Raw genomic sequence first — 17,232 nt, 5'->3', positions numbered from 1 at the left:
TCTATGACAGCTCACTAGAAAACGATTTCTAAATACCCAATGGCAATGGAAACCTCATCTCCCCACTGCTGCATCTCAGATAATTGTATCCGTTCCCGACAAAGTAGCCTGTGCTCTAAGACTTTAGATTAAAGCATTGGAATATTAACAGGATGTTGCTGGGACTGGAGGGTTTGAGTTATAAGGTGGGGCTGGATAAGCTGGGACACTTTTCATTGGAGCGTAGGAGGTTGAAGGGTAATCTTAGAGCAGTTTATAAAATCATGAGGGGCAGAGATAATAGCAAAGATCTTTTCTCTGGGGTGGGGAGTTCAAAACTCGAGGGCAGAGGTTTAAGGTGAAAAGAGAAAGATTTAAAAGGGACCTGAAGGGCAACCCTTTCACACAGAAGGTGATTTATATGTAGAATGAAGTGGTAAATGGAGATACATTTACAATATTTAAGACATTTGGACAGGTACATGAATAGGAAAAGTTTAGAGGGATGTGGGCTTAACACTGGCAAGTGGGACTAGGTAAGTTTGGGGAATGTGGTCAGCATGGACGAGTTGGGCCAAATGGTTTGTTTCAGTGCTGTATGACTCTAGAAAAGCATTTTTGGGCAAAACGTTTCCAACAACAAAGAAAGATCCCAAGATGTTTCACAGAGATGGAAGAAGAGCAGAATCTGACGGAATGAAAAATGGTTTAAATGGGGTGAGCTAAAAACTTGGCAAACAGAGGTAGCTTTTAAAAAGCCTGTTCTATGAAGGCACTGGGTTTCCGAGGTGTCCCCCATTATGTGAGATCACATGACTGAACTAAGGCATTGGCTTCACTGTTTAGGCTGTGTGACAGTATCGGAAACTGTAGGAAAAGGAATGGATAAAGAAAGTGATGGGATTTTACAGGATTAGGGAAGGATGGTGACCATGGAGTAATTTTAAAAAATATGTCAGTGCCAAATTTGCAGAGTTGGGGGAATCAAAAGCCAGAAGTCCACAAATTTCTGACAATTTACTTAACAAAATTAATTTTGGAAATGTATGTAAAATGGCAAAAATACAGTTCAGAAAATCTTGATCATGAATCAGCAGCATTATCAGAAAAATGAATCCAACAATCAGGATATCTAAATTGTAATGAAGACTGCATTTGACTGCTTCAAATTTCAGTTTGGTTTTAAATGTCTTTTATGGCATCACTAAGGTATGTTTGATTATCTTAACAGATAATGTTTTGCAGCAAAAAAATTGACATGTTGCAAATGTTTTTTTGCAGGTAAAATAGCTTGCGAATATGTTGTGATCACTGGAAGTTACAATATTATGTGCTTGGAACTGCCGTGTGACTCTGTAATAGTTGTCTGAATGAAATAGGTTGGTAGAGCGTAATGCTGGAAAAAGCACAGCAGGTCAGGCAGCATTCAAGGAGCAAGTAGACAGAAGAAGGATTATGCCTGAAATGTCGACTCTCTTGCTCCTCAGATGCTGCCTGACCTGCTGCGCCTTTTTCCAGCGCCACACTTTAGTAACTCTGGCTCTCCAGCATCAGCAGTCCTCACTTTCTCCTGAATGAAAGTGGTAAATTATTAGTTCAGATTTGTCTTATCTCAGTGTTTTGCTTGTTTTTTTATTTCAAAAATATACTTTATTCATAAAATACTTTGATGATCTGTACAACTGGACATGCCATACATATGTAAACATTCCATTTGTTTGCATACCGAAAACAGAGTAATCATTCCTATTTACAGGTCTGTACAATTACATTTTTAGCTGAGGTACCAGCAGAGCCCAAATGACTGCGCGGGCCCCCTGTTCTTCTTTAGGCAGGCAGATGTTACACGGTGGTCTTTCCCCACCGCGCCTTTGCGGCAGCTGCCCCAAGCTTTAGCGCGTCCCTCAACACGTAGTCCTGGACCTTGGAATGTGCCAGTCTGCAACACTCAGTCGGGGTCAACTCCTTCAGCTGGAAGATCAACAGGTTTCAGACCACCCAGAGAGCGTCCTTCACCGAGTTGATGATCCTCCAGGCACAGTTGATGTTCGACTCGGTGTGCGTCCCAGGGAACAGGCCGTAGAGCACGGAGTCCCGCGTCATGGCGCTGCTTGGGACGTACCTTGACAAACACCACTGCATTCCTCTCCAGACTTCTTCTGCGTAGGCACATTCCAGAAGGAGGTGTGTGACAGTCTCGTCCCCCCCGCAGCCGCTTCGAGGGCAGCGTGCGGTGCGGCTGAGAGTCCGGGCATGCATAAAGGACCTCACAGGCAGAGCCCTTCTCACCACCAGCCAGGCCATGTCTTGGTGCTTGTTGGAAAGTTCTGGCAATGAGGCATTCTGCCAAATGGCTTTGACAGTCTGCTCAGGGAACCGCTCGGTAGCATCCGCCCTCTCCTTTTCCCGAAGGGTCTCAAGGACACGACGTGCTGACCACTTCCTGATGGACTTGTGGTCAAAGGTGTTTTTCTTCATAAGCTTCTCCACGAAGGACAGGTGATACGGAACAGTCCAACTACTCGGACCGTTCCGCGGCAGCGAGGCCAGGCCCATCCTTCGCAACACCGGGGACAGGTAGAACCTCAGTACGTTGTGACACTTGGTGTTTGCGTACCAGGGATCCACGCACAGCTTGATGCAGCCACACACAAAGGTGGCCATCAGGGTGAGGGTGGCATTGGGTGTATTTTTTCCCCCGTTGCTCAGATCTTTGTACAGCGAGTCCCTTCGGACCCGGTCCATCTTTGACCTCCATATAAACTGGAAGATGGCCCGGGTGACTGCAGCGGCACAGGTTCTGGGAATAGGCCAGACCTGTGCCACGTATAATAGCAATGACAGTGCCTCACACCTGATGACCAGGTTTTTTCCCGCGATGGAGATCAACCGTAGCTTCCATCTGCCCAGTTTCTGCCTCACTTTGCTGATACGCTCATCCCAAGACTTGGCGCACGCGCCAGCCCCTCCGAACCAAATACCCAGCACCTTCAGGTGGTCGGTCCTGACGGTGAAGGGGATCGAGGATTGGTCGGCCCAGTTCCCGAAGAGCATGGCCTCGCTCTTGCCTCGGTTTACCTTGGCCCCCGAGGCCCGTTCGAACTGGTCACATATGCACGTGAGTCTGCGCACGGACAGCGGATCCGAGCAGAAAACGGCGACATCATCCATGTACAGGGAGGCCTTAACCTGCAGGCCCCCGCTGCCAGGAATAGTCACCCCTCTCAGGCTCGCATCCTTCCTGATGGACTCGGCAAATGGCTCTATGCAGCACACAAACAAGGCAGGAGAGAGAGGGCAGCCCTGCCTGACTCCAGATCTGACTGGGAAGCTATCTGATTCCCACCCATTGATTGAGACTGCACTGACAATGTTGGTGTAGAGCAGTCTGATCCAATTGCAGATTCCCTCCCCAAAGCCCATTTTGGAGAGAACATCTCTCATATACCTGTGTGATATCCTGTCAAAGGCTTTCTCCTGGTCCAGGCTGTTCAGGCAGGTGTCGAACCCTCTGTCCTGCACGTAGGCGATCGTATCCCTGAGGAGTGCGAGACTCTCAGCGATCTTCCTGCCTGGCACAGTACAGGTTTGGTCAGGGTGAATCACCAACCCCAGAGCAGACCTGACCCGGTTGGCGATTACCTTTGACAGAATTTTGTTATCCGCATTCAACAGTGAGATTGGTCTCCAATTTTTGAGTTCCTCCCTCTCCCCCTTCCGCTTGTAGATGAGGGTGATGATGCCTTTCCTCATGGATTCACTCATGGTACCTGCCCGAAGCATACTGACATACACCTCCAGCAGGTCCTGGCCAATCAAGTCCCACAGAGCGGAATAGAGCTCGACCAGTAAGCCATCGCTTCCGGGAGTTTTATTCTTTTCGAAAGATTCGAGGGCCTTGGTCAGCTCATCCAGAGATAGCGGCTGGTCCAGCCTCTCCCGTGTTCTGTCATCTAAGACCTCCGTTATAGAGGACAGGAATGACTGGGAGGCTGTGCTGTCGGTCGGCTTCACGTCGTACAGACTGGCATAGAAGGATTTACTGATCCTCATGACGTCAGCCTGAGATGACGTTATCGATCCATCATCTTCCTTCAGGCTGCTGAGCACGGAGCTCTCTTTGTGCACCTTCTGGAAGAAGAAACGTGAGCACGTCTCGTCCTGTTCCACCGAGCGGACCCTGGACTGGAAGATTATCTTGGAGGCCTCCGAAGCAAAGAGCGAGGCTTGCTGGCCCTTCACCTCCTTGAGGTCCTCCGTGACATCCACCCCCATCGTCTGCAGCAGGAGCAGGTTCTGCAAACTTTCCTGGAGTTGGGACAGTTTTCCCCGCCTCTCTCTCGCCTCCTGAACACCTTTGAGGATGAAGAACCTCTTGATGTTCCCTTTTACTGTTTCCCACCAGTCCGCTGGGGACTCAAAGAGGGGCTTCCCGGTTCTCCAACCTGCGTAGTCCCTCTTGAGCTCCTCAATGTTTCCCGGGGTCAACAGCTTGGTGTTCAGCTTCCACGTTCCCTTACCAGCCCGCTGCTCGTCCTGTAGGTGACAGTCGGCCAGCAGGAGGCAGTGGTCAGAGAAGAACACCGGCTTGACGTCGGTGGATCTGACCGAGAGCGTTCGGGATACAAACAGGTAATCTATCCTTGAGCGGATAGACCTGCCTGCCCGTGACCAGGTATATCTATGCTGCGCTCCATCTGCAGGGGTGCTGAAGACGTCGTGCAGCTTGGCATCTTTTACCGTGTCCATCAGGGCTCTGGACGTGGCGTCCAGTTTACTGTCCCCCCCCCCCCCCGCCGCCGCCGCCGCCGGATCGTCCATCTGCATCAATGATACAGTTGAAGTCTCCGGCCAGAATGACCGGCCTGGACGTAGCCAGCAACAGTGGAAGCTGCTGCAGGACGGCCAACCGTTCCCTCTTACCCACTGGGGCGTACACATTAATCAGTATCAGAGGAGCATTCCTGTACATGACATCGGCGACGAAGAGGTGCCCGCCCACCACCTCCTTAACCTCGGAGATGGTGAAGTTGCCTCCTCGCAACAGGATACCCAGGCCGGAGGCACGGCTATCGTTGCCCCCTGACCAAACTGACGGCCCATGGGCCCACAAGCTCGACCATCTCCTGTAGCTGCTGAGGTGCGGTATCCCACACTCCTGCAGGAACAGGACGTCGGCTTTAACGTTGGCCAGGAAGGCCATCGTAGAAACACATCTCAGTGTTTTGCTTGTTCTCTCGGGTTGTTGTGATGAACTTGGAATTGGTCATTTTTAACAGCCCTAATCCTTTTTCCATCTTCTCTTCACTATTGTGGTGATGCTAAATTTTAGAAAAATCAGTTTTAGATTGACAAAATAACTGATTGATAAGGCCATTATGTAATACACAAGTCAGTCTCTGATTAAAACCAATATCATTGGCACATTTACAGTCATAAGATCGCTTAATTCATAAAATGCTTATTTAAATATTCCCATTCGATAGTCACTTCCTGAGACACAGGATAGGCTGCAGGTTGGTTACCTTCAATGCCCATACCAACATTGAACGTACAATGCCATTGGTTAGAGACAAAAAAAATGCAGATACTGGAATCCAAAATAGACAGGCAGGAGGCTGGAAGAACACCACAAATTAGAGGAACAACGCCTCATCTTCTGCTTTGGCACCCAACAGCCCGGAGGAGTCAACATTGAGTTCTCCAATTTCAAATAACCTCCCTTTCCATCCCCTGACTCCCTTCCCACCACCTCCCCCTTCCCCTTCCACTGCTCCCTGCTACCAGTTGGATTCATTCCTCCCATTGACCAACCAGGGCATACCCTCTACCTGTCTTCACCTATCCCCATCTCACCACCCTGCTCTTGCCTCCCCTTTATCTGCAGCTCCCCCCACACCTACCCCTAGTCCTGAAGAAGGGTTACACCTGAAACATCATTTTCGCCACCTCCTGATGCTGCCCAATGTAGGGCCTATTGGGCAGCTGTGTTTAGTCAAAAGGAAGCAGGAATTATGGTCCATATTGATTTGAACTATTTGATCCGACACATTGGCGGATACTGCAGGCAGTCCCTGCAATATGAGATCACAAGGAGGCCAAAGAGCTGATCTAGCCGCCAGTGATGATCAGGTTGGCTACACCCAACTGCATAAACAAGAGGTGGCACGGATCTTCAACTGGCTACCAGCGTGGAGCCTGGGTAGCCTGGTACCCATAGCCATAGTTGGGCTTGTGTGCCAGACCCTTTTGGCATAAATGACAGGAATGGGCAGGGTGTCTGTCATGCCAGATGAACCAGGGATATATATGAATGGAGCTTCCAAAGCAACCTCCAGTATCAATGTTAGCTCGTCAACCATAACACTCTTCAACACCTCCAGGGGCAGGTGAACCATCAACTTGCCTTTATCTCTATCTTTCTGGATTTATGATTTACAATATTTTAAGAATATTGTTTGTTTATTTAATGACATGAATAACAACATTTGAGCTGCCATACGTAGTTATGATGTTCTTTGCACTTTTTAATTTGCACTTTGTTTTAATCATCTTTCTCACCAAGGATTAGGTCTGTCCCTTCGATTCTGCTGGACCCTTAGAAAGGTGTCAGTTTTATGTAGTTTCCAAATGAATGAGCAGATGGTATTCAAGACTGCTAGAAGGTGAAGGGATCGCCTCACTGACACTTTCTCATGAATATTTTGTTGTTATTTGGAACAAAATTATAGTGGTTACAGTTTAGTTGGAGGCCATTCTGCCATTGTGCCTGTCCTTGCTCCCTGCAATTCAGGTAATGACACTTACTCGCTCTCTCCATAGCTCTACAATTTCTTTCTCTTCATTTGCTTATCCAATTCCCTTTGGAAACGATCAAAATAACCTCCAGCTTTTCAGGTATCTGCAGATTTTGAAATTCTGGGCCATTAATCTATAGACAGGAATTAAGAATGTGCAAGAAAAGATGTTTAAAAGCAGGTCTGTCTGAGTTAACTCATCCAAACAATCTCTGATAGGTAGAGAGAGACTTCACATAATTTCAAGCGTCCAGCCTCTCTCAAATGCAAAGATTCAGTTTTGCTATGGTAGTCTTTTTGCAAAGCCTTCTCATACTTTTGTTCAGTATTTGAGTCAGATTTCTAGTGTCTTCCATGCTTGTTTTGCTGATATACTACCAGCCTCAATTTTAAAAAATCTCTTGGTATTTTAATTGACTGTAGGATATTGAAGATTCTGTATGTAAAAAGGGAACTGCAGGACCTGAAGCATCTATTATAGATTAAAACTGATCTCTGGTTTCCCTCGGTGCTGTGCCTATCAGCGGCAGAGTGAATCAAACGTTACATGACTAATTGAGGACACTAGGGCAGCACCCAGTGTACGGGACAACCCCAAACTGAAGCTGTAATCATCAGCAGGAGCTCCTTTCTGAAATATATGTTTGATTGCTGCCTTCCAGAGGCCACTAAATCGAAATAATGGTTCTTGAAAACTACTTATGCAGGCTGACACTTTTGAATGACAGGAAATATGTGAGGCAAAAGCTTATCTTTGTCCAAGGCCTCATCCCACAAGTTAACAAATGTTTAGAAGTAGCAAAATGTCAGACCAAATGTACAACAGCGGGTCAGTGATAAACCTCAGGCCACTGAGTTCAACTGCTCTATGTTTATGGCACGTTCCTCCCACCCACCTTTATCTCATCCTATCAACATATCCTTCTATTCTTTCCTCTCTCCTGTATTTATTCAGAGTCATAGAGATGTACAGCACGGAAACAGATCCTTCGGTCCAACTCGTACATGCCGACCAGATATCCCAAGCAAATCTCGTCCCGTTTGCCAGCACTTGCCCCATATCCCTCCAAACCCTTCCTATTCATATACCCATCCAGATGCCTTTTAAATGTTGCAATTGTACCAGCCTCCACCACTTCCTCTGGCAGCTCATTCCATACACATACCACACTTTGTGTGCAAAAGTTGCCCTTAGGTCCCTTTTATATCTTTCCCCTCTCACCCTAAACCTATGCCCTCTAGTTCTGGACTCCCCCACCCCAAGGAAAATACTTTGTCTATTTATCCTATCCAGGCCCCTCATGATTTTATAAACCTCTATAAGGTCACCCCAATCCTCCGACGCTCCAGGGAAAATAGCCCCAGCCTGTTCAGCCTCTCCCTATAGTTCAAATCCTCCAACCCTAGCAACATCCTTGTAAATCTTTTCCGAATCCTTTGAAGTTTCACAACATCTTTCGGATAGGAAGGAGACCAGAATTGCACGCAATATTCCAACAGTGGCCTAACCAATGTCTTGTACAGCTGCAACATGACCTCCCAACACCTATACTCAGTGCCCTAACCAATAAAGGAAAGCATACCAAATGCCTTCTTCACTATCCTATCTACCTGCAACTCTACTTCCAAGGAGCGAAAAACGTGCAGTCCAAGGTCTCTTTGTTCAGCAACACTCTCTAGGACCTTACCATTAAGTGTATAAGTCTTGCTAAGATTTGCTTTCCCAAAATGAAGCACCTCACATTTATCTAAATTAAACTCCATCTGCCACTTCTCAGCCCATTGGCCCATCTGGTCCAGATCCATTGTAATCTGAGGTAACCCTCTTTGCTGTCCACTACACCTCCAATTTTGGTGTCATCTGCAAACCTACTAACTATACCTCCTATGTTCATGTCCAAATCATTTATGTAAATGACAAAAAGTAGAGGACCTAGCACCGATCCTTGTGGCGCTCCACTGGTCACAGGCCTCCAGTCAGAAAGGAAACCCTCGATCACCATCCTCTGTCTTTTACCTTCGAGCCAGTTCTGTATCCAAATGGCTAGTTCTTCCTGTATTCAATGAGATCTAACCTTGCTAACTAGTCTCCCAGGGGGAACCTGGTTGACCGCCTTACTGGAGTCCATATAGATCACATCTACCGTTCTGCCCTCCTCAATCTTCTTTGTTACATTTTTTAAAAACTCAAATCAAGTTTGTGAGACATGATTTCCCACGCATAAAGCCATGTTGATTATCCCTAATCGGTCCTTGCCTTTCCAAATACGTATAAATTCTGTCCCTTAGGATTCCCTCCAACAACTTGCCCGCCACTGACGTCAGGCTTACTGGTCTATAGTTCCCTGGCTTGTCCTTACCACCTTTCTTAAATAATGTTGGATTCTCCTTAATATGTTCATCTTTTGTACTCCATTTGTGAGCAAAATGCACATTCTCATCACTCTCTAAGTGAAGGCATTTATCCTGAATTCTCTGTTGTATCCATGATGATTCATGATCAAAGGTGTATTGTCTTTAGTCTTGGTCTTCCCATAAGCGTAAATGCCTATCGAAAGACGAGAATATACCTAAAGCACAGTAACACCCAAATGGCCTTAGGCAGGCTGGAGAGCGAGTACGTCCAAACTCAGCTGGTTACCCCCGTAATTCTCCATGCACATTTACCTCCTACCCATTTTCCTCACTGAGCCTTCAAGGCCCCTAACTTTCAGGGGCCTGACTCCGATTCATAAAATGCTTTGACCAAATATCACTGCTGGCCACCAAACAAACTGAAACCACAAAGAGTACCATTGCACCCAGAGAAAACTGAAGGCTTTCCTCAGAAATTCCCTTGATTTAAATGTGTAAACTCTCCCCTTCACTACAAATGACCATAATCAGTAAAGTCACCTCTGTAGTTTAATCCTAACCCAAAGAGTTCTTTGACAAAGACACCACTTTCTCCCTCACATTAATTTGATCATACATTTTTTTTAAAAATGTGTTCATGTAAGGCCAGCAGTCCTGGCTATTTATTGCTCAGGGGGCAGTTAAGAGTCAACTACATTGCTGTGGGTCCGGAGTCACATGTAAGCCAGACTAGGTAAGGACAGCAGATTTTCTTCCCTAAAACCAGATAGGTTTATCACAATTGATAATGGTTACATGGTCACCAGCAGTCTAGGTTTTTATTCCAGATATTTTTCTTGAATTCAAATTTCACCCATGTTCTCAGCGTATTAGCCAGGGGTTCTAGATTACTAGCCCAGTGAGATTAACAGTATGCCACCAGCTAGCCTGTTGCGTGGCACTCAGACAATGGGCATCAAGTCCACTATTAGGTCCAACAGCCATTCCTCCAGACTTTCAGTCAATGACATTGTAGTGGACATTCAGGGAACTCCCAAAAGATCATTCAACCACACTCTGTTTTCAATATGATGCAGGTGGCATTTGGCCAAGGGATGGTCTATATGAAGGTCTCTTTGGTCCACTATATTCCTAGCATTCGACACTTGTTCTTTTAACTTGTTCTTGAGAAAACTGTATGGCCACCCCAAACACTGGCCTGAATTTCACAGACTGAAGACATTAAAGGGAACGTATTTTATCTTTTTTGTGTGATTCATTTTTCTCCACAGCACCTGCTGTTCTTCTTGCCCTCATTCATCAGCCCACATCTACTGTGAAACCACATTTTAATGTCCTTCTAATTTTTATGAATATGAAAATGATTCCTCCAACAGCTTAGTCACCAAAGGGGGCTGCTTAATGACTACTGATGGAAAGGGACTAGCCAGTAGTAAGGTGGATGTTGAATTAATTTGTCAGATAGTTTTAGATTTTCTTTCAATGCTTTGATCCTTGGACAATGGAGTGGAAAAAGAATCCAGGGTTCTTAGACATTGTTAAACCTGGAGTTCTGTTGTAAAGTGACTTGTTTGCCTCAGGTAAGGACAAGCCTTGATTCAATGTTCAATAATCTACAGTGTGCACATTTAGGTTTGCACATTTAGTGGCCAGGTCTGGTGGTCTTTGATAAGATACCGCAACCTGAGCCTTTAGATAAAGGGATAAATCAGAGAGGAAAGCATTTTTGAAACAATAATCAGAACTTGTGAAAAATATAAAGGAATTGCAGCACAAGCTTGTTGCAAGCATAAATAGGAGTGTGCAATCCCTTGGTATGTAATACTTCTCAGCCAGTGTGACCTTGATGAGACACATCAGCCTCCCCCAACCTCATCGTCTGGGTTGCTTCATCCATCTCAATTGAAGCCATCACCCACGGAGCAGCCTTTAAACAGCAGCCTTTCAGGGTGTGATGTGAGTCTGTTCTGATCATTTCAGTTTTGGTCATTTGTGAGAGATTTTAATAAAAAGTTTTGGCAGGTAATTTAATGGATGAAGTGCCACTAGAAACGGGAACCTGTACAAGCTGATTATGTCAGTATGATTATTATACTTAGCTGTGCTTTTCATTCAATCACCAGCACTGCCTCCATTCTCAGCTACTGTCTTGACGATGAATAGCAGCAGACTGCAGACACTAAATTCTCCTATGATTTTCTTTCACAGGGATGTAATGAGCCTGGGGATTACATGTGTTGAACACCAGAAACAAATCCTGAGCAGCATTCAGACTCTACGAGCACAGGTTATACAAATGCATGGACGAGGTGTTCAGGTTTGACAGCGGCATCCACCTAGGTCTTCTCTGCAAGCTGCAGTCTTGACAAATTGCTAACATGAACTGCTCTTTGGAAAGCAGTGTGTTTACAAGATGATGCCAGTGTGTGGGATGGCCAGGGATGAGGACCCAAGACCCAGACTTTATATTTTTTAATAAAATGATTCCAGCAGGGGTATCTTAGAATGGGTTGCTCAGGCAACCGGCTACATGGCATTCCTGTAAAACAGATGGAGGAGGAAAAGACCAAGAGGCAAACAGCAGTGTGTCGAGTTCCCTTTTCTATATTGACTGTTTTCATTTGATGGTTGTGTTTCAGTAAGCACTGTTCACTCTGATAAATGAGGAACTGGTACAGCCACTCTGTGTCACCAGACTGTGAACTTAAACATCAACTTGGACGTGAAAACTTCTCTTTTAATATTCGGTTGAAGTACTTTGAATATTCAGGATTGTGTGTTCAAATGCCATCTATGAAAACATCTTTAGTCATATAACTCAAGTGCCCAAATTCTTTAAAGCCTGTGAGTTGTGTGTGTTTGAAATGTAAACTTCTGGCCAAGTATTTTTGTGTTGTGTTGGCAGTACGGGACCTCCAAGATTGAAATGTCCAAAAACTGACCTGCTTAGCAAGTGCCTGAGGTGGGCCACCTTTGTTGGGTAATTTTATGACGTCGCAAAATAGCCGTGAGCTAGACTTTAAAATTGAACCCAGATGGTACAGATTGATCAGCAGTTAATCTTGTGGCCTTCGAAATGCGGCACATCTAAACTCCGCACTGTATGTGTACAGGGCAGCAAATCTTAGAAATTGTCCAATTGAAACATAAACAATAGGCCCTCAGGATTTGGAAGTGATAAAAAGAAACAGACAAATGATTGCCCTTTTTACTTTCTGGCTATATTAATGAAATCAATGAGACCTGGATCAAGTAGACAGTGGTGTTATTTTGGACAGATGGGGGCAAAGATAATTCAGATGGTCTTGGTGGGGCGGACTATGGGTCTTGGAGTATTGCTCCCATTCAGACTCCTAGCATTTACACAATTTTGAATATTTTCAATCCAATTTCTTAGTTTGCCAGACACTTGGAATTACCCCCACAAAGACCTCATGGGAAACGCATGGCATAGTGGTTAGTACTGCTGCCTCACAGTGCCAGTGACCTGGGTTCAATTCCAGCCTCAGGTGACTGTCTGTGTGGAGTTTGCACATTCCCCCCATGTCTGTGTGGGTTTCCCCCAGGTGCTCCAGTTTCCTCCCATAGTCCAAAGATGTGCAGGTTAGGTGAATTTAATGCACTAAATTGCCCATAGTGTTCAGGGATATGTAGGTTCAGTGCATGAATCCGGGGTAAATGTAGAGTAATTGGGTCGGGGAATGGGTCTGGGTGGGATACTCTTCGGAGGGTTAGCATGGACTTGGGCTGAAGGGCCTGTTTCCACACTGAAGGGTTCTATGATTCTAAAACAAAACCATCCCAAATGGAAGGGTAAAGAACTGGAATTATCAAAATTGTCCACTAAGGAAATCAATATAATCAATATTAATGTCAACTACATTTGAAGGTTTATCCACAGTTTGGGTATACTCAGTTTAAGGATACATGTTATTGGCAGGTCATCACATATATCAGTGCAAGCTTCCCAAATTTATTCCCTGATAATCAAGACTCTATTTTCCTGGTGCACTCAGTCATTTCCATTTATGTCTTTTCCACCTTATATCCATATGGCTGTTGCGTCTTAATGCACTCTAGTCTACATGCAGACTATCTCACATTTATTCTCAGTTTAATCATCAGGAATGTGATATTAATGTTGGAGATAGAGGTCCTCTTTCTTGACCCAGGACAATTTCTGTTCATTCACCGTGGTCAGCAAATCAAGGCTGACAACCATCCTGAAGCCCTAACAGTTCCTTCACTCTCCAAGTTTTGATGAGGACATTAAGCACGGTCTCATGGACGAATGATCTCCTGGTTACTTGTACCTTGGCTTTGAAACAAAAAGGACCATACACTGTTCCTGTCAGCTTTAATTTGACCTCCTTCCACTTGATTCCCTTCCAATGGTCAGCTGATCATTTCAGGGTATTGCTTCGTAGCTTAATGTTTCCTGGTTTGAATCTTGGTCTCTCCGGCCAATTCAGTTTGGCAGGTAGGGCTACATCGCATTGTGGGAAACACTTAATTAAAACACTGAGTATTCTTAATGGTTCCTCCGAGCGTCATTCATTTCTTGGGCAAACACTGACTTTCATGAGAACATTTAATACGTGTTAAGTGAGGGAGAGATAGTGATATAATTTAACCAAATACTCAGTGTAAGAATTTATGTTACCTCTAATCCCAACCTGAATATTTCCTAGAAAGTTGATCTTTGCTATAATCCACATCCTGTAACACTACAATAATCAGTCCAGTCAAAATGTAATAACTCCAATTAATCCACACATTCTCAGTTGATTCACAAGGGAGTCATGTTTTGAGCTGCAATGTAGTTTAGCTCTAAATGATTAGGCAGATCTGAGCAAAACAGTTGGAGATATCAAAGTTTTAAAGAGTGAGGCTCATTAACAGGATCACACAGCTGGAAAATGATCCTTACAATAATCAATTTAGGATCTGTCCTATCTCTGATCATTGGCAAGTGAGACTCATAGCATTTGTTTGAAAACTATTGCATTAAAATTGAAGTGATTTCCATTGATATCAGTGAGATTCTTTGATGGTAAGACCACATTATAATATTCTCTGAAACATGGTAGAAACCAGCTTGATCTTTATATATTATGCTTGAAGTGGGTTGTAGATTTTAATCTTCCTAATGTGAAATTGCACTGTTATGTCTACACACCGCTGACTAACTACCAACTTGAATGCTTATTTATATAGGGTTGAACAATTGCAAAGGTTGCAACCATTTTCACTGTAGATTTTCTGAATGTTCAACATTGAACAAAAAATGTCCCTGTTTCTAATATATTTGCATTTTGTGATGTAAATGCAATTTACCTGAAGAGTTTTCAGCTTTTCGCTTTTGGCAAAATGTTAGACTTATACAATCTTAGACTATTCCATTTCGCAGTAGTTTGAATCAGAGCAACCAAGCGAATTTTTTCACATCAAAAATGATTAACCCCAGAACAAAGGCTACTATAGTTGTTAAAATTGTCATCATTTGTGGAACTGCTGAAGACGGTCAGAGGTAGTTTCCTGTAATGATTCACATTCACGTTCTACAAGATCAGTCTCTTCCTGTAGTTACCCTTTAAATGGGCTTTGTCTCTCTCTTTTTCTTGCTCTCGTTTGCCAACTGTACAGGGCGCTTTCACCGACTTTGGCACTTGATGTCTTTCCGGGCTTGACCTGAACTGGAATTCAATACCTGTTCTTCTGTTTTCCAGGAAAAGTAGACAATTCAAAGCTATGAATTTAAAATGAAACAATTAGACCTGTAGTTTGTTTTGTTAATTTCCTATCACAGAATGGGAATTGATTAGATTGGTATGTCTAATTCTAGCATTTACTGTGTGATGGAAGGTGGTGTGGCCTTTATACACCATCTCTCTATGATGTGCCATTCCAGACAGTGGCATTTCAATAAGGTGTGGATTAGGTCAGTAGAACTTGGCCAAAGGTTAAAGGGCATCACTGGTTCATTCAACCAATTGACTTGGCATGTTCCATTAAAGTTCCTGTTTTTTTAGATTTATTGTGTTTCGTAAGCTCAGGTGTTATATGACTGAAAGATGCGAGATGTTTTCAGAAAGAATTTTCTAAAAATTTGTGATGCGTATAAGAATACATTTGAACTTTCTTTTAAAAGACTGAACCAATTTGATTCATGACGTGTATTCGTAATTCTGCTCATGAGCTGTATTGATGGGGAAAATTAATTGCAGCGGTTGCTTTATACCTGCTGTCAGATTAAATGAGTCCTTGAAATATGGGGCTCCAACAATGGGATCTTTGTTCTTTTGTAAGAAATCTTAATAAAACCCATGGCCCCAGAGTAGGACACAACCAAAGCTGACCAAAATAAAAAGAGGCCATTCAAGACACATGGATTAGCTGATATCAAATTTTGGTCAAATACCTGTGGTTATAACGTGTTACTGCACAAGGGCGATGGAAAAGTTTATTATTTATATAATGCTTTTCACATACTTAGTGTCTTGAAGCACTTTCTGGTCAAGTAGTTCCTTTTGGTGCAGACTCAGCAATTTATGTATAGCAAGACGCAAAAGTACTGACATGGTTGACCAGCTGAAGATGGCTGTTGAGTGAGAAGCCTGGGATGTAGTGTAGGTACCGGATTTATGTATGGAGGATGGGATGTAATGTAGGTACCGGATTTATGTATGGAGGCTTGGATGTAGTGTAGGTACCGGATTTATATATGGAGGCTGGGATTAGCGTAGGTATTAGGTGAGCATTTCGTATTGTCTTGTCAAAGAAGAAAATGGTTCCCACATCACAGCGAAAGAGAAGGGAGGTAATGGCCTAGTGATTGCTGGACTATTAATCCAGAGAGGTGGAAGTGGGTACTGCAGATGCTGGAGATTACAGTCAAGATTAGATGGTGCTGGAAAAGCACAGCAGGCCAGGCAGCAATCGAGGAGCAGGAAAATCAACGTTTTGGGCAAAAGCCCTTCACCAGGAATGATTCAGGATGCCTGATGAAGGGATTTTGCCCAAAACATCAATATTTTTCTGCTCCTCGGATGCTGCCTAGCCTCCTGTGTTTTTCCAGCATCACACTAAACTTGACTATTAATCCAAAAGTCTCGGTAATATTCTGGTTCAAATCCCACCAAGGCAGATGGTGGGATACAAATTCAATAAAAATCTTGAATTAAGAGTCTGATGATAATTATCAACGCCTTGTTGATTGCTAGAAAAAAAAACATTTGTTTCACTAATATCCTTTCATCCTTCTCTGCTGTCCTTACCTGGTTAGAGACAAACAAAAACTGCAGGTACTGGAATCCAAAGGAGGCAGCCAGGCAGCTGGAAAAAACACAGCAAGCCAGGGAGCATCAGGAGGTGGAGAAGGCGACGTTTCGGGTGTAACTCTTCTTCAGGACTAAAGAAGGGTTACACCTGAAACATCGACTTCTCCACCTCCTGATGCTGCCTGGCTTGCTGTGTTCTTCCAGCTCCTGCCCGTCCTTACCTGGTCTAGCATACATGTTACTCCAGACTCTCAGCAATGTGGTGGACTTTTAACAGTTCCCTGAGCAATTAGGGATGGGCAATAAATGTTGACCCAGCCAGCAATACCCACATCCAATGAATGAATGATAAAAAAAAAATTTGAGGCACTTGATTGGTTACAAACTAGTGAAAAGGAGATGTTAGATTGGCTGGTTGTACTTAAAGTTGATCATCCATCAGTCCAGTTGAGATGCATCCAAGGTCGAAAGAAGATAAATTTGGAGGCATTGTTCACAATTTTCCAATCCTCTTTGGGTACAGTGGTGGTGCAAGAGGACTGTCAAATGTCATGTCCTTGTTCAGGAAGTGGTGTGAAGATAGGCTCAGCAACTCCAAACCAGTCCGTTTAACCTGAGTGGTGAAGAAGCTTGCCACAGCAGTAATTTGGGACCATGTTAAAGTTGGCCCGATGTGGATTTACTAAGGAAAGTGAGCACAGGCTTGCTGAATGTAAATTGTGCTAAATTAACTTGCTTGAGCTTTTGATGGAGAAACCGTGAGGGTCAATAAAGATACTTGTAGTTGGCATGTTCCTATGGAGTTCCTGGAGACATTTATT

At 44.2% G+C, this 17,232-nt stretch overlaps 1 protein-coding gene across 4 annotated transcripts in view; it reads left to right on the top strand.

Annotated features, from left to right (window-relative positions):
* epha10 (EPH receptor A10) overlaps positions 1-15,419 on the top strand; it is a 610,046-nt gene extending 594,627 nt beyond the window's left edge. For all 4 annotated transcript variants that reach the window (XM_043717893.2, XM_043717892.2, XM_043717890.2 and 1 more), the window contains one exon: positions 11,340-15,419. In XM_043717893.2, the coding sequence (XP_043573828.1) occupies positions 11,340-11,454 (115 nt within the window). In that variant the 3' untranslated portion in view covers positions 11,455-15,419. The remainder of the gene's footprint in view (positions 1-11,339) is intronic.
* The last annotated feature ends 1,813 nt before the right edge of the window (positions 15,420-17,232 follow it).

The sequence above is a fragment of the Chiloscyllium plagiosum genome, unplaced genomic scaffold (assembly GCF_037043375.1).
Source record: "Chiloscyllium plagiosum isolate Xiang-an unplaced genomic scaffold, Cpla_swu_hap1 HiC_scaffold_30, whole genome shotgun sequence".
NCBI lineage: Eukaryota > Metazoa > Chordata > Chondrichthyes > Orectolobiformes > Hemiscylliidae > Chiloscyllium > Chiloscyllium plagiosum.
Note: the sequence above shows the minus strand (reverse complement) of the source record. Positions and strands in the feature narration are given on the sequence as shown.